Source organism: Scleropages formosus, chromosome 23 (genome assembly GCF_900964775.1).
Source record: "Scleropages formosus chromosome 23, fSclFor1.1, whole genome shotgun sequence".
Classification (NCBI taxonomy): domain Eukaryota; kingdom Metazoa; phylum Chordata; class Actinopteri; order Osteoglossiformes; family Osteoglossidae; genus Scleropages; species Scleropages formosus.
This window is the reverse complement of record NC_041828.1, coordinates 17,285,202-17,300,920: the sequence shown is the minus strand read 5'-3', so window position 1 is coordinate 17,300,920 and position 15,719 is coordinate 17,285,202. Positions and strand designations below refer to the sequence as shown.

The following is a 15,719-nucleotide window of genomic DNA, read 5'->3' as shown; positions in this document are numbered from 1 at the left end:
GGACAGCTAACAAAGACGATGTCTCAGTTTAATGATATTGTTACAGGCTTTGCTTGGGCCTACGGTGCTTGATTACACACTTTTTTTCATGGGTTTGTGCAGTTTAGTTGATTTTTCTTTTTGTAACCTATTGCGCTCACAAGCTCTGCAGTCAAGCAGTTGTTCACGTTTCAAACATAACACAGCCTGAGACTGTACAGACATATGTGACTGTTCAATCAGCACAACCGTAATTCCCCGCCAGTCTGTTAGTATGCCATTAATGCTCATTACCTTGGAAGAAATTAATCCCCTGGCCAGCTGAGCTGCAGAAAGTTTTTAATTCTGTGTCAGGCCCAACATTTTAATGCTTCTTAATCTCACACTGGAAAAGAATCACTTAAACAGCTTTTCTGCTGTAGCCAGGATAAGTTCCTTAGCGTTAATGTTTTCATGGGTGTCACAGGTCACTACTATCACTGCAGAAGCTGTTCCTTCTCAGTAAAGTCATCTGTTTGCTTGTTTTTACAGATTGTTCTCTTCCAAAATGTGAGCCAAAAGTTGATGCACCCATCCAAAAAGCAGGTATGTTTGACTTTGTTATAAAATGAACTTGTTACCTGTGGACATGTACGTTGTGCTTTTAATATGTCTCTTTCTTAAATGTCAACGCTGTTCTTCATGGATGTTCTGCACCTTTACATTGTCTATGAGATGTTCATCTGCAAATGCAGTGAACTGAAATGTATCGGGAGTGGAAATATTCAAGTTGCAGTTTCTGAAATGATCGGATTTGGTGCGTGTAAAAAGAAAAAAAAAAAAAGTGTTAGGAAGAAAATGGTCTATGTACAGTGATAAGACAAGGTAACAAATATAATAGAATGCATTCAGACATAATATAAATGAGTGTCTCTGGGCTTTGACCTTGTTTCTTTGAGGTTTTGTCATTGGCTAATTCGAGGGAGTTGCAGAGTATAGAACCAAACACCATGAATGCCAGAGTTTAAAGAAGGCCAAAAAAAAAAAGGGTGGTAGAAGTGCTTCCCAGACTCATTTTCTTTTATTTATTATCAACAGTAGTGTCAAATTGGTGGGAAAACAAGGGAGCAACCAAGTTGCTATCTGAAGTTGATGTTTATTTAGATGAACTGCCCGCTGTGGAGTCGCCACTGCAATTGTCTGGGTGGGTGATTGAGCGTTTTGTCCTCGATTGGGACTGAGCAAATTGAGCCATTTCCCAGAGCTCTGTTTTGTGTAATTTGGTAATCTCACCCCCCCATGCTGCTGGACAGTCTAATTCAACAATATTTGTGCCATCAAATTCCTCCAAGGTGCAAAACAATACTTGCTAGCAGAGCCTCGGTGATGCTCTTAAAAGGGTTAACTCTAGACGTCATGAAAGCCAAAAGTATGTAATAAACTGCACAAACTGAGTAAAACATTGTACTTCATGATTGTGCTTTTATATACCAAGATTATAAAACCAGACTTAATTCCTCAACAGTGAAAACGTGCTGGAACTTGTGCTGACAGACAGCATATCTGCTCTCGCACTGCATGACGACTTGCACCTCCAACAAAGTATGCAGAGAAATGATTACGTGGTGCAAAGCAACGGTCCATTTGGTTGCATTTTTTTAAATTACTGCGATTAAGGAAAGTACTGTAGCAAGGAGACGCATCCAGGGTGCTACATGATTACGTCAAGATTTTCATTGCAGATCTATGTAGACATTAGAACAATGGTGCTTTGTGTAAACAGGCTACAATCTCAAAACACATCCAGAACCCACAATGATTTTCCGGAGAGCAGCAGTATAAGTGGGAAAACGTTGTGATGGGCGGGGGGGTGTCCGCACAGACAGACGCAGATTAATCTTAAACGAGGTATGAATCCCACGGTTTGCTGCTGGCTGCTTGAATCTTCTGTGCAATTTTCCAAGTGTCCTTATCGAACATGCAGCACGTGTTTGATGGCTCCTGCCATTAAACTATAAGGAGCTGATGTATAGTGTTCCGCACTTATCACATTTCTATTCGTAAGGGTCTCAACAAATCAGTGTACACGTTTTGACTTCCTCAGTTTCTGCTCATCCTTGTGTTTGATCACACAACTTCAGAGGGGCCCACTGACTTCTTGTTAGTGTATATTTCAGTAAGGGTGCATTACATTGCATTTATTCATTTAGCTGACGCTCTTCTCCAACGCGACTTATAATTTTAAGCTATGTACAATTATTCACCCATTTGCACAGCTGGGTAGTTTTTACCGGAGCAATTTATGGTAAGAACTTTCAAGGGTACTACAGCCAGAGGTGAGATTCGAGCCTGCAGCCTTTGGGTGCAAAGGCAGCAGTGTTAACCACTACATTACCAGCTGTCCCCTTAAATGAATAAAATGTTAAAATTGTTTTATTACATAAAGTATTTATATTAAATATAACAGTGACATAATATAATCCATTTCATTGAATTAAAATTAAGTAAGTTACTGTTTTATATATATGTTTATGTATTCCTCACAGTATTTTGCTTCTGAAACTGATTAATTTTTGATAATTTAAATTTTGCTAAAGCTTTAACAAGGTAATTGGCACAGTCAAATTGAAATTTAGGTCTAAATGTGACAAAGTGATACAGGCTTTGGAGTACAGTGCTTCTTGCCCTCCAGTTCTCACCTGTTATATCTAGATGGACAGCAGTAATATTAAATTCTAGGAAATTATTACTCAGTATGTTTCATTATAGTCTTTGAAGAGGGGAGTTTTGTAAACACCACAGACCCATGATGGCTGTCGGAATGTGATTCATGCAAGAGTTGTCTGCTTCTCTTTGGATGTTCTCACACAATTTGGGTCACGCTTTCTTAGCTGGGAGCCAAGGAATTTTACCAGTGAGTTTGATTATTGCCGAGTGCCTATTCTCTTCTCATGCCTGTCCACTCACTCATCCATTTGCCCCTTAAGTGCATACAGGAGACCCTTACAGACCCTTGCCAGATGTTCAGAAAAAAGATGGTTTACTCACAGCAGTTGCTCTGAGCTGATGACTGACTGTGTGTTTAAAGTTGTTAGGTTAAATGGCTTTGGGGCTTAGTGAGGTAAAAATTTTTGCATTTTACATTTATTCATTTTGTAGACACTTTTCTCCAAAGCAATGTACATCTTAGAGAAATACAATTTTTGCATTACCTTAGGAGAAAGAGACAGTTGCAGATGTGATTCTTCAGTAAACTTAGTTTCTTTCCACTGTATGCACCGAGGCTCATCACGCAGGCAGGTGCATAATTCTCATAATAGACGATTTACATTCTAACCATAAGCTGTGAAACTTTGCCCCCCCCCCCCCCCCGACCCCACACACACACCACATTGAAGACACTATAGCTATCTCATCGGAACACCTGAAAATATAGGCTCACTGGGTCATCTAGTACACTCGGAACCACTTGTGGTTCTTATGCTTTCACACTTATGTCTTGGAGATAAACACACGATAAGTTTGGAGTCCTTTAACCTTGTGTCCATTCTCCTTTTCCTCCTCCTCATTCCATCAGTTCCTGACCATAGTTAGTTGAGATGATGGCCAAAGGCCATGGTGCTGTCCATGGGTCCCTCAGGGTTGCTGTCCAGACAATATGGTTGCCAGTGGGCTCTCAGGATGGTCCTGGCAGCCGAACAAAGGGCCATCAAACGCCGAGCAGATTGTTCACCTGTGTTCCCCTACAGTCTCCTGGTCAGCTGGTAGCAGGACTGGGAGTTGCTCATGGAAACATGTTAACTGCTTCCACACCCTCCTGATTTTGGTCCAGTTTTTCTTCTCTTAAAACTATTAAGGAAATCAGTGCAAGTATGCTAGGTAAGACCTAGTTACCTTCCTGCTTGACATCTGTGAGGAAATTCTCACATGTCTTTTGTTGTGGGAACACTACTGTGTTGGGGGAGCAGCGTAATCCATTAGTGTGCTGGTTGGCTTTTTTTTTTTTTCTTCTTCCTAAAAAAAATTAAAAAAAAAAAAAAAAAAGGTCTCTCTGAAAGCTGGTACAGGAGGGGAGGTGTGGGTGGGTGGGGATTCCTGAAGGGGCTCCTGTGTTCACTGAGTGTTGAATTGTAAGGCTGCTCCTCTGAGCACCTCCCTTCCAGCATGACAGCGACACTCTAATGCCACTCGTGTGTTTCACCACTAACTTGCGATAAACACGTCCACCTCGAGGTGGGGGTAGTAACAGAGATTCTGGAACGCCAGAGGGAAGGCGCTGCAGTCACAACCCACCCACTTTGCTTTTTCTTATGAAATGGGAAGTAGTTCTTCACACTCATTGGCTGTTGCCTTTAGTTGACTGTCAGATGGACCCACGGGGTCTCTGTTCTTCTGCCAAGGCTAGGGAGTGGGGATGGGGCGGGCGGTTGTGCATATGAGGTCACCGCAGTGCCTCGGATTTCATTATTGCTTATAAATGACTTCCAGCTCTGGTGAATGGAGACATATGTGTACAATTAAGGGCATAAGGCATTGGTGGAAGAGAACGGCACACAGGGCCTGCTTTTTTTTTTTTTTGTGTGTGTGCCTGTGTACAACCACGTGTAGGAGTCGGCACTAATTGCTTTGAGAAATAAGTCGTTTCTCTTGAACCTGGTATAGTTTTGCATTTTAAGAAGTATATAAGTAACTGAAAAGGCCGCATTAAAGTGACCTGCTTCTGCATCTCACGTTACTGGTTGGTGGGCTTCAGACATGGCCCATGTGACCATCTAAAGCATGACAGGAAGTAAAGAGCCAGAAACAAATGTAAAGCAAGCATTTAAATATTCCGTTAGCTATGTGCTGTTTAATTTAAATATTTAATTTTGTACTCTTTACTCTATTTATGTGTTGTCATAGTATTATTAACAAATAGTTGTGACTACACAGTAAATGCACCCTCCCCCCCTTCCAGAGGTGATGTTGGTAGTCCCAGTGGTTGAGCACCCACATGGCCATATGAATGAGCAGATGGTGTTGAGGGGGGGGGTCAACTGCTATTTTAGCCCTAAATGTGTACCATCCATCCAGTGGCATTTTGCCTCCTTCCCATGTTGGACCTTTGCACATAAAATCCTGAATTTCATCCTCTGGGTTGTTTAATGCAGATTTTGTGGTCCTGTGGTAAAATATAATCTTGATTTGTGACCTACATTGGTGGAGCTGTCCCTGTCCTACTCCAGTTTTTTTGAGATTTCATTTGGTCTGGCATGTTTCGGGGCTGTGTGGAGCATCTGAGGGAATGAAATGGCCTGGGTGCAGGTGTGGGCAAGCAGGTTGGGTGATGCTTAAGGAAGTGCACATGGCTCACTGGTCTTTGTTGAAGTCCCAGATATGGGCTTTGCTGTGGTACTTGTGAGGTACTTAACATGACTATTGTTAGGTTACATATTCAGCAAAGTTGAGTAAAAACCTTGTCCAAGGCAGTACAATAGTAGTTAAAAATGATGATGGACAAAGCCCTTTCAGGCCTTGGGCACAAATGGATGAAGCATTCTGGAGCCACATTTCTCATTGCCAAATGGCAACATTCACTCAGAGGCACTTAAAAATGACAAAAATAATTTCTATGGTATTGTGCTGATAACAGTATGAGTGCAACATGATGGCCCAACCTCAGGGTTCAGGGGAAGTGAGCTACTTGAGTCGGCATGAATAGATAAAACACAAATCCGGTTATTTGAAATAATATATCTCAGCAACACGTAATTTCATTTTAGTTCAGCACCAAGTGGTATAATAATGAGAACCAAACATATAAATGACTCTGGAAAATATTTTTACATGCATGTCAGTATGAAAAAATGTTTTCCTTGTCTAAATGCCCCCCCCATGCAACTCTTGGTGTTCCTTAACTTATTTTTGAGTGCGTATTATAATTAATGAAATTCATGAGGGAAGTGCAGCGCATACTTGACCATACTTGCCTGAAGCCATCTCTACTACTCCTGGTCACTTGCTCATTGTTTACTAACAGTGACAGGTGTCGGTGAGCTGAAAATCAAGTGGCACCAAGTGCCTCCAACAGTGAGGAATGTTGGCTGTCTAGTACCTTGTAAGAATAAAGTGTCTTCAAAAAATTACATGATGATTTTTGTGCATGTGTAAGTAAATGTTTGATAGATGGTGATGTTATGAAAACATCTTGAAGCCTCGAGAAAATTAGATGCAGCACTAGTTTTTCTGTAGTTTTTCCTGGAGGTTTGGGATGCTTTTTGCTTGTAAAGTAGTGGTTTGGCCAAGAGGTCTGCAATGTAAATACCACAAATATGACAATTTTAATAACTTCATGAAATCCTCACAACCAGTTTTGCTGATTTATTTTGCTTTTTTCTACCCCCCCCCAAAGAAAAGTACTTTTTTTTGCAGAAAGGTGTTGGCAAAACAACTTATGATGTCAGATTTGTACACTGAAGCTACATAGTGATACATATTTACACAGCAGGGTATTTTTCCTGTTTCAGATCAGGATTAGTATCCTGCTTTACATTTTTCAGGCAGTTACATGTGCTTGTCAGGCTCACATGATGTAGTGTTCAGGATACTTGATGGTCTTTGGCCTTTGCTCTTAATTCGCTGCAGATGGGAAGGTGTGAACTCAATACTCAGCAGAACTTGCTGGTTTTATAACACTTTGCCTTACTGCTACCCTGGAATCCTTGGCATTTGTGCACGGTGTTTTAAATGTTTTATTTAGTCCAAGTAGAACATGACAAATGGTTTGGTAGCTGATAGCTTGGTTACAGATTTGCACTTTATCTTCTAACTGTGTAGAGGTCTGTATGTAGACCAAGTTTGAGATTTTACATTTATTCATTTAGCAGATGCTTTTCTCCAAAGTGACGCACATCTCAGAAAATACAATGTGTGCATTACATTAGGAGAAAGACATGGCTTCAGATGTGACTCTTAAGTAAAGTTAGTTTCCTTCACCATATGCACCAACATTCATCACACAAGTAGCTGCATAAAACTTTAGTAGAATATCATCGATGCCTAATCACCTTCCTAGTAGTTTATATGCATCTCAAAAAAAAAAAAAAAAACATTTATTTTACACTGCTGGAGTGGCTCTGTAAAAGATTGAGCCGAGCATGCTCATGAACATGTATACCTTACGGGCACAAACTTTCAGCATGAATTTTCAGAAAATCTAAGTTTCCTCAGTGTAAAGACTGTTGTCTGTTTCTCATATGGGGTTTCACAGATCTTGGTCATTTTACCAGGACAAACTTTGGAGGTGCTTTTTCTTGCTGCTTTTTCCTGTCGTCATTTCAATAAGACCCACGCGTGTGTGGTCCGGACCGCTCAATCCATTTCCTGGTGGGCTGGGGCCATGGGTCCTGCTCGGTGGTGACGGTGACCAATGAGCAGGACCCATGGCCCCACTATCTGGGCCGTTTCTCCTTCTCAGCAAGAGCACCAGCTGGAGAGTTGTATCACGGTGGTTACTGTAGTAGACAAGGGGCTTTACCCCTCCATATGTTCACAGGACAGGACCCACCCCCCAGCACTGCAGTGGTTATATAACCAATGAATACCTTTTGAGAGCACAGGTTTTCTTTTAATTGGTAGGATCAGGCTTCCTCTGATGGAAGGCAACAGGCTTATCCTTCTTTTTGTAACTCAGACTATAAGTACAGCTCACCTTATTTAACCGTTTGTTGTACAGAATCCCATAATCTTGTGCAATTCGCTGTTTACGGTGACTCACTTGAAATGTTAAAGGGGACCTATACGTATATTGCTTTTGGGAAAGATGAGTCATGAGTTCTTGTTTTTCATGTGGCACTGTAAGTTAGAGGTATAAATGTATGCTGTAAAACATTTTTTTTTTTTTTTTTTTTTTTTTTTTTTTTTTTTTGTGACTGCATCGATGACATGTTTGATAATAGAAAATCTAACTGCCTTTCTGTTTGGCCTCCTTACAAATTACCTGTAAGGTGATGTCAGTCATTACTTTATATGAGAGAGCCTTTTCTAAGTAAAAATATCTAAGTCCCTGCATTGTTCCTAATGAAAAGTACAGTCAGTTCTGCTGTAAGGGTTGATGTTTAAAAGATTTGATGAATAAACAGAGGAACACAACATTTACATAACGAAAACAGAGCTGCAATTTGGGAATAACTTATTTTAAAAAAAAAAAAAAAAAAAAAAGTAAAAAGCTTCAAATTCCAGGCTTGATTTTCCTCCTCCAGAAAGTTCTCATATCTTCTCAAGGTGAGGTCACCAATTTTTTTTCATTTGTATTAGTTATTTATAACAGATTGTTTTTGGTAGGTTTTGCACTGTTTACTAGTTCACTTTCCCCATGCTAGGAGGTTTTTTTTTTTTTTTTTTTTTTAAATTAGAGTAGGTGATGATTACTGTGCTTTCATATGTCCTGCACCTAACCCCATGTTCCCTTGAAAGCAGTTATTTTTATGTACTTTGGTGATGTTCCCATTTGTTAATGGTTTCTCCTCTCATCCAGTCTCTTTGTGCTATGTTTTCTATGTCAGTTTCTTCTGGCTGTGTCATGGATGTGGTTCTCAGCATCACTCAGGTCCCAGTGTTTTCCCCCACTTGTCTTACTGGGCTGCTCATCTTCAATTATGACAGCAGCACTGATTTTGGTTTCACTCCCTCCACCCCTACCCTCAGGGGACACAAGTTTGCCCAGAACTTCTCCTGGGCTGGGAAACTCAGCCACGTGGCACCGGCAACTCCCTGCTGTAGACTCTCTCTCAACTGTGCAGCAGTCTCCAGACTCCGTGAACGGGCACGGAGAGCGAACATCATCGGGCAGATGTTTGGCCTCCTATGCAGGGCTGCCAGACAGACAGAGGAGCGGCCAGGCAGCGGCTCTGAAACCAAGGGCCTGTCAAAGTCACATTCGGTGGTCAGTTAGCAGTCATCTCAATGGAGTGAGATCATCGCTGCAGCAACAGAAACCATCTTGTCTGTAATGACATTCTCCTCCTTACCCTATTGACTGTGCAGTCCTGAGCTGCTCCTCTAATGCACCTAATTATTTCTTGAACTTCAGTGGTCTGCTGAAGGAGTTTGTGTGAAATGAGCAGAGACAGTTCAGCTGTTGTGGTTCCTAGTTTCTTTATCTTTGACAATGAGTGCCGGTATCCTGGGGAACATTCAGGTTTCAGCTTGTTTGGGACCTTAACTGCTCAGGTCTAATACTAGAAACTGGCATTTGCAGCTGCTAATGCTGCACTGCAAACCACTGACTCCAGTCTCCACAGATCAACTCTAAGATCCACCCCGTCAAAGTTCAGTCACCACTAGTGGTGCTGTCCTGGCTCTACCAGCCAACAGCAATTGAACTGAAGAATAAGGGGTGTGGCCAAAGCATCTCTGTCAGCGCTGTCACGCTTGCTTGTTTTGGAATGAGGAACACTTTGGGGGTGTCTCGCGCTCATGGCCGAGCGTGTTGTCGAACAAATCATTACATGCCGCGGTCTGCAGCAGAGTGACTTGGCACAGCCTGGGACGCCACAGAGAAAATGCATTTTGTCACAACAAAGACAGATTTATGACTAATTGCTTTGTCACTGTCAGAAATCTGACGGATGGCATCACTGCCTTCGCTTATTGCAGATTTGGTTCTGAACTGTCCCCAGCTGTTGTCGCACATTGAGGGGACCTGCTTCTGTCTACCTGATCCACAGGCTGTAACATCCCAGAGCCACATGTTGATAAGTCTGGCGGCAGCATCACCGCTGCGGACTCACCCGGTCCTACTGAGCAAATGGCCGTGCTCCAGCAGATTTGCCGACTCTAAACCAATAACGTGATCAGGACTTAGCTGGGAAGGGAGATTGATCGGTCAGGATGATCGGTGCTTATCTCCCAGCACTGCAGATGTCCAGAACTCTGAGAGTGTTTTATGCATTGGTTTGTGACTCAAAGCCACTGGCAGGCCTTTTCCATGCCTCGTAGCTGACTCTGTCATTCTGTTAGCCAATGTGGGAATGTGATTCATTTCTGGGAATTCCAGCCCATAGTCCTGACCTAGTAGTTTGCCCACAGTGTGGTGAGCATGTTACTTAGACAGAAGAGGAGGGGTTGTTGAGTGCAGGCAGGTCAGCGTAAAGCTACGTGATGTGGGAGAGCCTGTGCCAAATGTGTCTTCGCACTGCTTTCTTACGGATGAGCAGCAGTGCTAATTACCATCCCTTCCGATGCCTAGCATCACATTCAGGAACATTTCACTCCTGACCCTAATAGAGGTGCTAAAGTGAAGCCAATGGTTACATCCATCCCCTTTCAACACCACTTATTCCTGATTTGAGCCTCAGTAGCAGCAGGCCTTCTCTTCCTGGGGCGACAGTGTCCCCAGGCAATTCCAGGCCATTGGCTGTTCAGTGGAAATGGATGAATATCTGGGGCTAAAGGAGAAAATCTTTTCAAAGAAGAATGATGATTCCATTGGTGTTTTGAAAGATGTAAATGAGACACAGTGAGATACTGAGGGTAGCCAGAGGACCGTTACGAAACCATTTGTTGTGCTAAAGCCATGTACGTCATGGGACACTGATAATTTGTTTGATGAATTGCATTTAAGTTAATTTGGTACATTTATGCATACTTTGAGTAGATTGTTTACTTGTTCAACAAAGCGCATACATACGGCCTCACTTTCAGTTACCAGCTGTGTTTCCTGTGCTAATCCTAGGGTAACGTTTTATAAACCAGATTACTGTAGAGCAGCAGGAGGTGAGACAGGTTCTCTCTCAACAATTCTAGGCTGTTGTAGACCAGTGTCAAGTCCACAGCTTCTGCTGGTCACTTGAACCTTCCAGATGGTTCTAGAAGTGTGTCTTCGTGTGGTGGAGGGCATGTGACGGCTTCTGTCCCAGTCAGACCTGCAGGGAGGCGGAAGGAAGGTTAGATGAGCACCCTGGCTGGTGCCAATTACTGTAAGCCAGAGAGCACTGTGGACTGAATGAATAAATGCACCGGGACTGCTGGGAAATCAGGTGGGGGGTGGGCCAGTTTTTCTACCCTGACCTATGCTTTGTGGTGTACTTTACCCATTTCTCATAATTAATCTGTCCCAATAATGCTTCAGTAGTGGGAAGTGGTGGATGGAGCTTGCATGTCATTGATCTTGCAGGAGTAAATGCTTTTAAGAACCCCATACATAAAAGTTCTGTGTACCTGTTTTGTTTTTCGTCGTTTGTGTCATACAGTGTTGCTCCTCAGGAGCTGTAAATGGTATTAAACAAGTGAAGTGGAGCATACATTCGCTTGCACTGGACTCAGTGAAACACATGGGAGATGTCAAATTACCATCCCGCTTTGTACACCAAAGAACTGTCCGATCTGCTCGCTTCAGGCCGTACAAGAAAAGTGTTGACTCAACGTCTTGCACCTGTGCGCCCCTCTGTTTCTGTAGTCCGTTCAAGCCTGGTGTCACATGGAGCTGGGAGGCCCCAGGGCTGTTCTTTTGATGTGATTTATATAATCTCTAGAATAAATGTGTTCTGAGACTTTTTTAGACCAGTGGGTTGCAGTAAAAATTCATCAAAATGAGACAATTTGATGGTACATGATTGTAGGGTTTGTGATGACATCCTAAAATCATAGGGGTAGCAGGCGGCATAACAGGTAGCACTGTTGCTTTGCAATCAGACCCGGGTTTGAGTCCTGTTACTACCGTAGTACTCTTGAAGTTTCTTACCCTCAGCTGATACAGTAAGAAAGCCCTGCTGTACAAAGATTTTTAGGTTTCCTTGGAGAAAAGCACCAGTTACAAGAGTAATTTGAGGTTCACATTTCTTATGTTGTTTTGGAACGTTTTGATTTTTTTTCTTTTCCTCTCTTTTTAGAGAAGGGCAAACAGTCAGGCATATGATTGAAGTAATTCTTAGTTGCATCGGTTCTGAGTAAAGCCATACTGTTCAACTGTGGATATATTTTATATTGAAGTTTAAGAAAAGTGACAAGTGACTCTTTTGCTTGGGAAACCAGAAAAATGAACTTCTTGAATAATTGTGAGTACAGTCACAGTTCTGCCATTGCATTGTGCATTTCAGCTCTTCCTCAATGCCTATGGTGTTGCTATAGGTAAGATGTGAAACCCTCCTGCCCACCCACTGTTACAGAAGTGAACTAGAACAAAGTGCTTCTCTTGGTTTTCTCCAGCTCAACTATCTGCCATCCTGGACTGTAATGCTGTAAATATTTTTACTGACAAACTAGCCGTCTAAATCCTCCAAGGCACTTACATCTTTCAGGCGTCCCTCCTGTCACGGTTCCTTCTTCCACTTGGCTCTTTTCCATCTCTGAACATGTTCAGGGTGTGTAAATCTTAAGGCGAGTGTGTTTCCTCATGTGCTCTGGAGCATCTGATCTTCCCACAGCCCTCGACTTCCTGATGTTCCTGAACCAGGGCTCTTTCTTCTCGCAGCCTCGACCATCCCTGTCGGTCGCCCAACGACCGCACCGCTCTCAGGACGCCGTAATGAGCCTTTCAATTTCATCCTCTGCTACCCATTTGGGTCAAGCTGCTGTAGCATGCCAACAGAGCCTATGGGGCAAGCACAGCACAAGAGTGGAGTCAGGGAAACCCATAGACATTTATTTATTTTAAAGGTAGTGAATTTTTTTCTTATAAATTACAAAAAATGCTTTGTGGGAAATGACTTGGCATTACCAGCTGTTTTTGAGCTCTCTTATTGCCTCTTTATTGTATATGAGGCATCTGCTCACTGCCAGCCTCAGTGTGTGTTACTGGAAACAAAGCAAGCGTGCGTGTGTGTGTGTGTGGAGTGGCGCACACACAGTATGTTCTTTTTATCTGTGTATCATTGCTCCTTTACACTGTGTGAATTGTCATAAGTCAGTAAAACTATTCTGATGATACTGGACCAGCATTTCATTTTGTCTTAAGTCTAGTAATAAATCTCTAAGTTGAAATGTTGTTGTTGAAATCCCACAAGGTAGATGATGGTAAGAATGAGTTGCTTCAGTTGCTTTCACTCTGAACAGGTGGAAACTGCTTTGGGAATGTCTTTGACAAAAGTTTTGGTCTTCTGAAATAGTCATTAATATGACTTTACTGAGCTGTGCAGACACTCCTGCACCCTGTGCTGTGACGTTAGGCATCTTATTGGTCACATGAGCAGAGCAGATGGAAAGAGGCAGTTTCAAATGTTGGGTGGATATGGGCAGAACTCTTTCCTGTGTCTCTATCTCTCTGCTTGTCCATCTGTGTCTCCACCTCTGTCTGTCTCTGTCATTCGGTGTCTGTCTGCCTCTTTGTCGCTCTGTGTTTCCATCTCTCTTTTTATCTGCTTGCCAATCTCTCTGCCTCTCTCGTACCCACCCATCTGTCCCTGACAACTGGTAACATTTCAGCTGCCACCCTCACCCTAGCCCTCTCTCTCTCTCACCCCACACACACACACACACACACACACACACAGAGGCTGGCATTCACATGTTCAGTCTTGCTCACTTTCACACAAGTGCAGTTACTCATGCGTTCTGTCACACTATTACATGCATTGCTCACATACACACATCCAGTCGTTCCTTAGTGTGCCGCTCACACCGCGCAAGCGTTCACTCACAATCCCACATACTCTTACTGACATTCATGCATATTTACTGTCACGCACCTGTACTCGTGCATTTACAAGCGCATACTTTTAGCACAATGCCACTTTCTCAGGGAGTTACATTGCAAGATAGTCACACAGGGTCAGGTTTTCCATGGAGGGATGTATAGGAAAGCTATAAAAATGCAGTGGGATGTTTGCAGAGTTGCTGATTACACTGCAGTGTCACACAGCACTGTTTATCTTCCAGGTGCTGAGTCTGAACTGGAACATACCGGCCCCTCAATTACACCCCTGAGTTTAATAAACACTACTGTTCTGAGCATCTCTAGCAACAGTCATTCATAATTCCTGCAGTGCTGGTGACATGTTTCTACCAGCATCTTGGAGCTGATGAGTTCAGTTGGCTTCAGACAGATCTTTGACAAAGTACAGCTGGAGCAGTCTCCCTTCCTCTGTGTCACTGTGTGTGGTCAGTTCAGTGAGCAAAACTGTGACTCACCTGAAGTTCTCCAGGTGCCTACACACTAGGCTGCTTTGGTTTTTTTTCTTCCACGTGGTGCCTGCTGGTGGTCTTGGCTGCATCTTTTCAGGATTGTGTCCTCACCTAAAGGGTTGCTTGTTCTGCGTCATGAATAAAGGAGAATCATCAGAGTGAGACGAGGCGTTCGGTGACAGGAGTGTGTGCACACAGATACTTCACTGTACCAGTATTTCTGTAGTAGCCTGTTTTATTGTCTAATATGATCTTTTCTAAAAAGAAGTTTAAAAAGTTAGCCATGATTTATCAGACTCCATTGTCCAAGGAGACCTAGTGTTGGATAATCAACTTTGCAGTGATTTACCCATTCATATAGCTAGATAACTTTAAGCCAGTGTGAATGTCAAAACGGTGAGCTTTTGATTGAAATGTGCTGACTGACCAGCCTGTACAATTGCAAAACTAGTCTCTTAAAACTGAAAGTTTGTGTTAGTGAGTCTTAGATGGGCTTAGAAGGGCTGTTTGGTGACCAATGGAGTTGCCTTTTTGTGTGGTTGAAAGAACAGATCTCCATCCCCTTTGGGATGTCCTGGTTTCTTTTTGCAGAGGGCGCTTTTTGGATTGTTCAAGAACAAGTCTTGTTGCCCAAAGGATAAACTAGCTCCTCTTGTTGTGTGCAGTCTGTTTTTATTGACCCTCCTTGCTGGCATTCCTGACAAGTGGCTCACTGAGCAAAGGAACACAAGCTGATTGAGTCTCTATGCTCTTTGTTGGCTGTTGCGATCAGCTGACACACTTTGCTCACCCTCAGTAACAGTATTGTTACTGGGGGTCTGGTCCATCAGCCCTGCACTGATGGCGACTGCTGGAGTCAGTCCACTGCGGGGCCTTCTGAGAGATTCACGGTGAAGGGCACTGCAAATTGGCCATTTCCCCACACTCCTCCCTGCACCTGCTCACACCAGGGCAGTTGACAACAAGGTTTTGAACTTGAGCGCTTGCCCTGATTGTTAGTTTTTGTGGCGCCGGAGGAGGGAGGGGGTTGAGAGAGGGTCTTCTGGCAGGCGGGGGATAGAGCGACGGGTCCGGCAGATGGGCCCACATGGTTACAGCTGTCGCTCCTCTTTTTTGCCGCAATTGCGGCATCTTGAGCCCCATACCATGACAGAGAGGGCTTTTTCTACCAGCAGCACCCCCTTCCCCCCGGTGTCGTCCTCTGACTCTCTTCATGAAGCGGTTGTCCCCTCCAGCTGCACTGCCTCTGGTCGCCCAGAGCGGTGGGTCAACCCAAGCTGTGGTCTCTCAGGCATTGCTCTGGGATTTCTAGTCCTATAAAACTAAACTAGAACCAGTCATGTCCGGACTGACTTTACTTTTTCGCTTTCTGTATGTGGGACTTCTACGTGACAGGCAAGGGCATCTGAACGAACTGCAGAATCAAGCAAAAGGTAACTAATAATTAATGCACACATTTCAGTTTCAAAGTGCTTGTATGGCCCCTGGAGCTTTGTTTAGCAATATTTGAATACAAGTATGTACCACTTAATGACACGGGGTTACGTTCTGTGAAACCAGTCGCAGTTCGACTTCGTCGTTGAGCGACCACCATGCGGTGTATAGTACAGTCTTACATTACCGAACTTTAAGTAGAAAAAGTACATGCTAAAATAACAAAC

At 43.2% G+C, this 15,719-nt stretch overlaps 1 protein-coding gene across 3 annotated transcripts in view; it reads left to right on the top strand.

Annotated features, from left to right (window-relative positions):
• The window catches only part of LOC108919298 (triple functional domain protein), a 91,277-nt gene that overhangs the window by 11,963 nt on the left and 63,595 nt on the right, over positions 1-15,719 (top strand). For all 3 annotated transcript variants that reach the window (XM_029248059.1, XM_029248058.1, XM_029248060.1), the window contains exon 2: positions 511-564. In XM_029248059.1, coding sequence (XP_029103892.1) covers positions 511-564 — 54 coding nt within the window. The remainder of the gene's footprint in view (positions 1-510; positions 565-15,719) is intronic.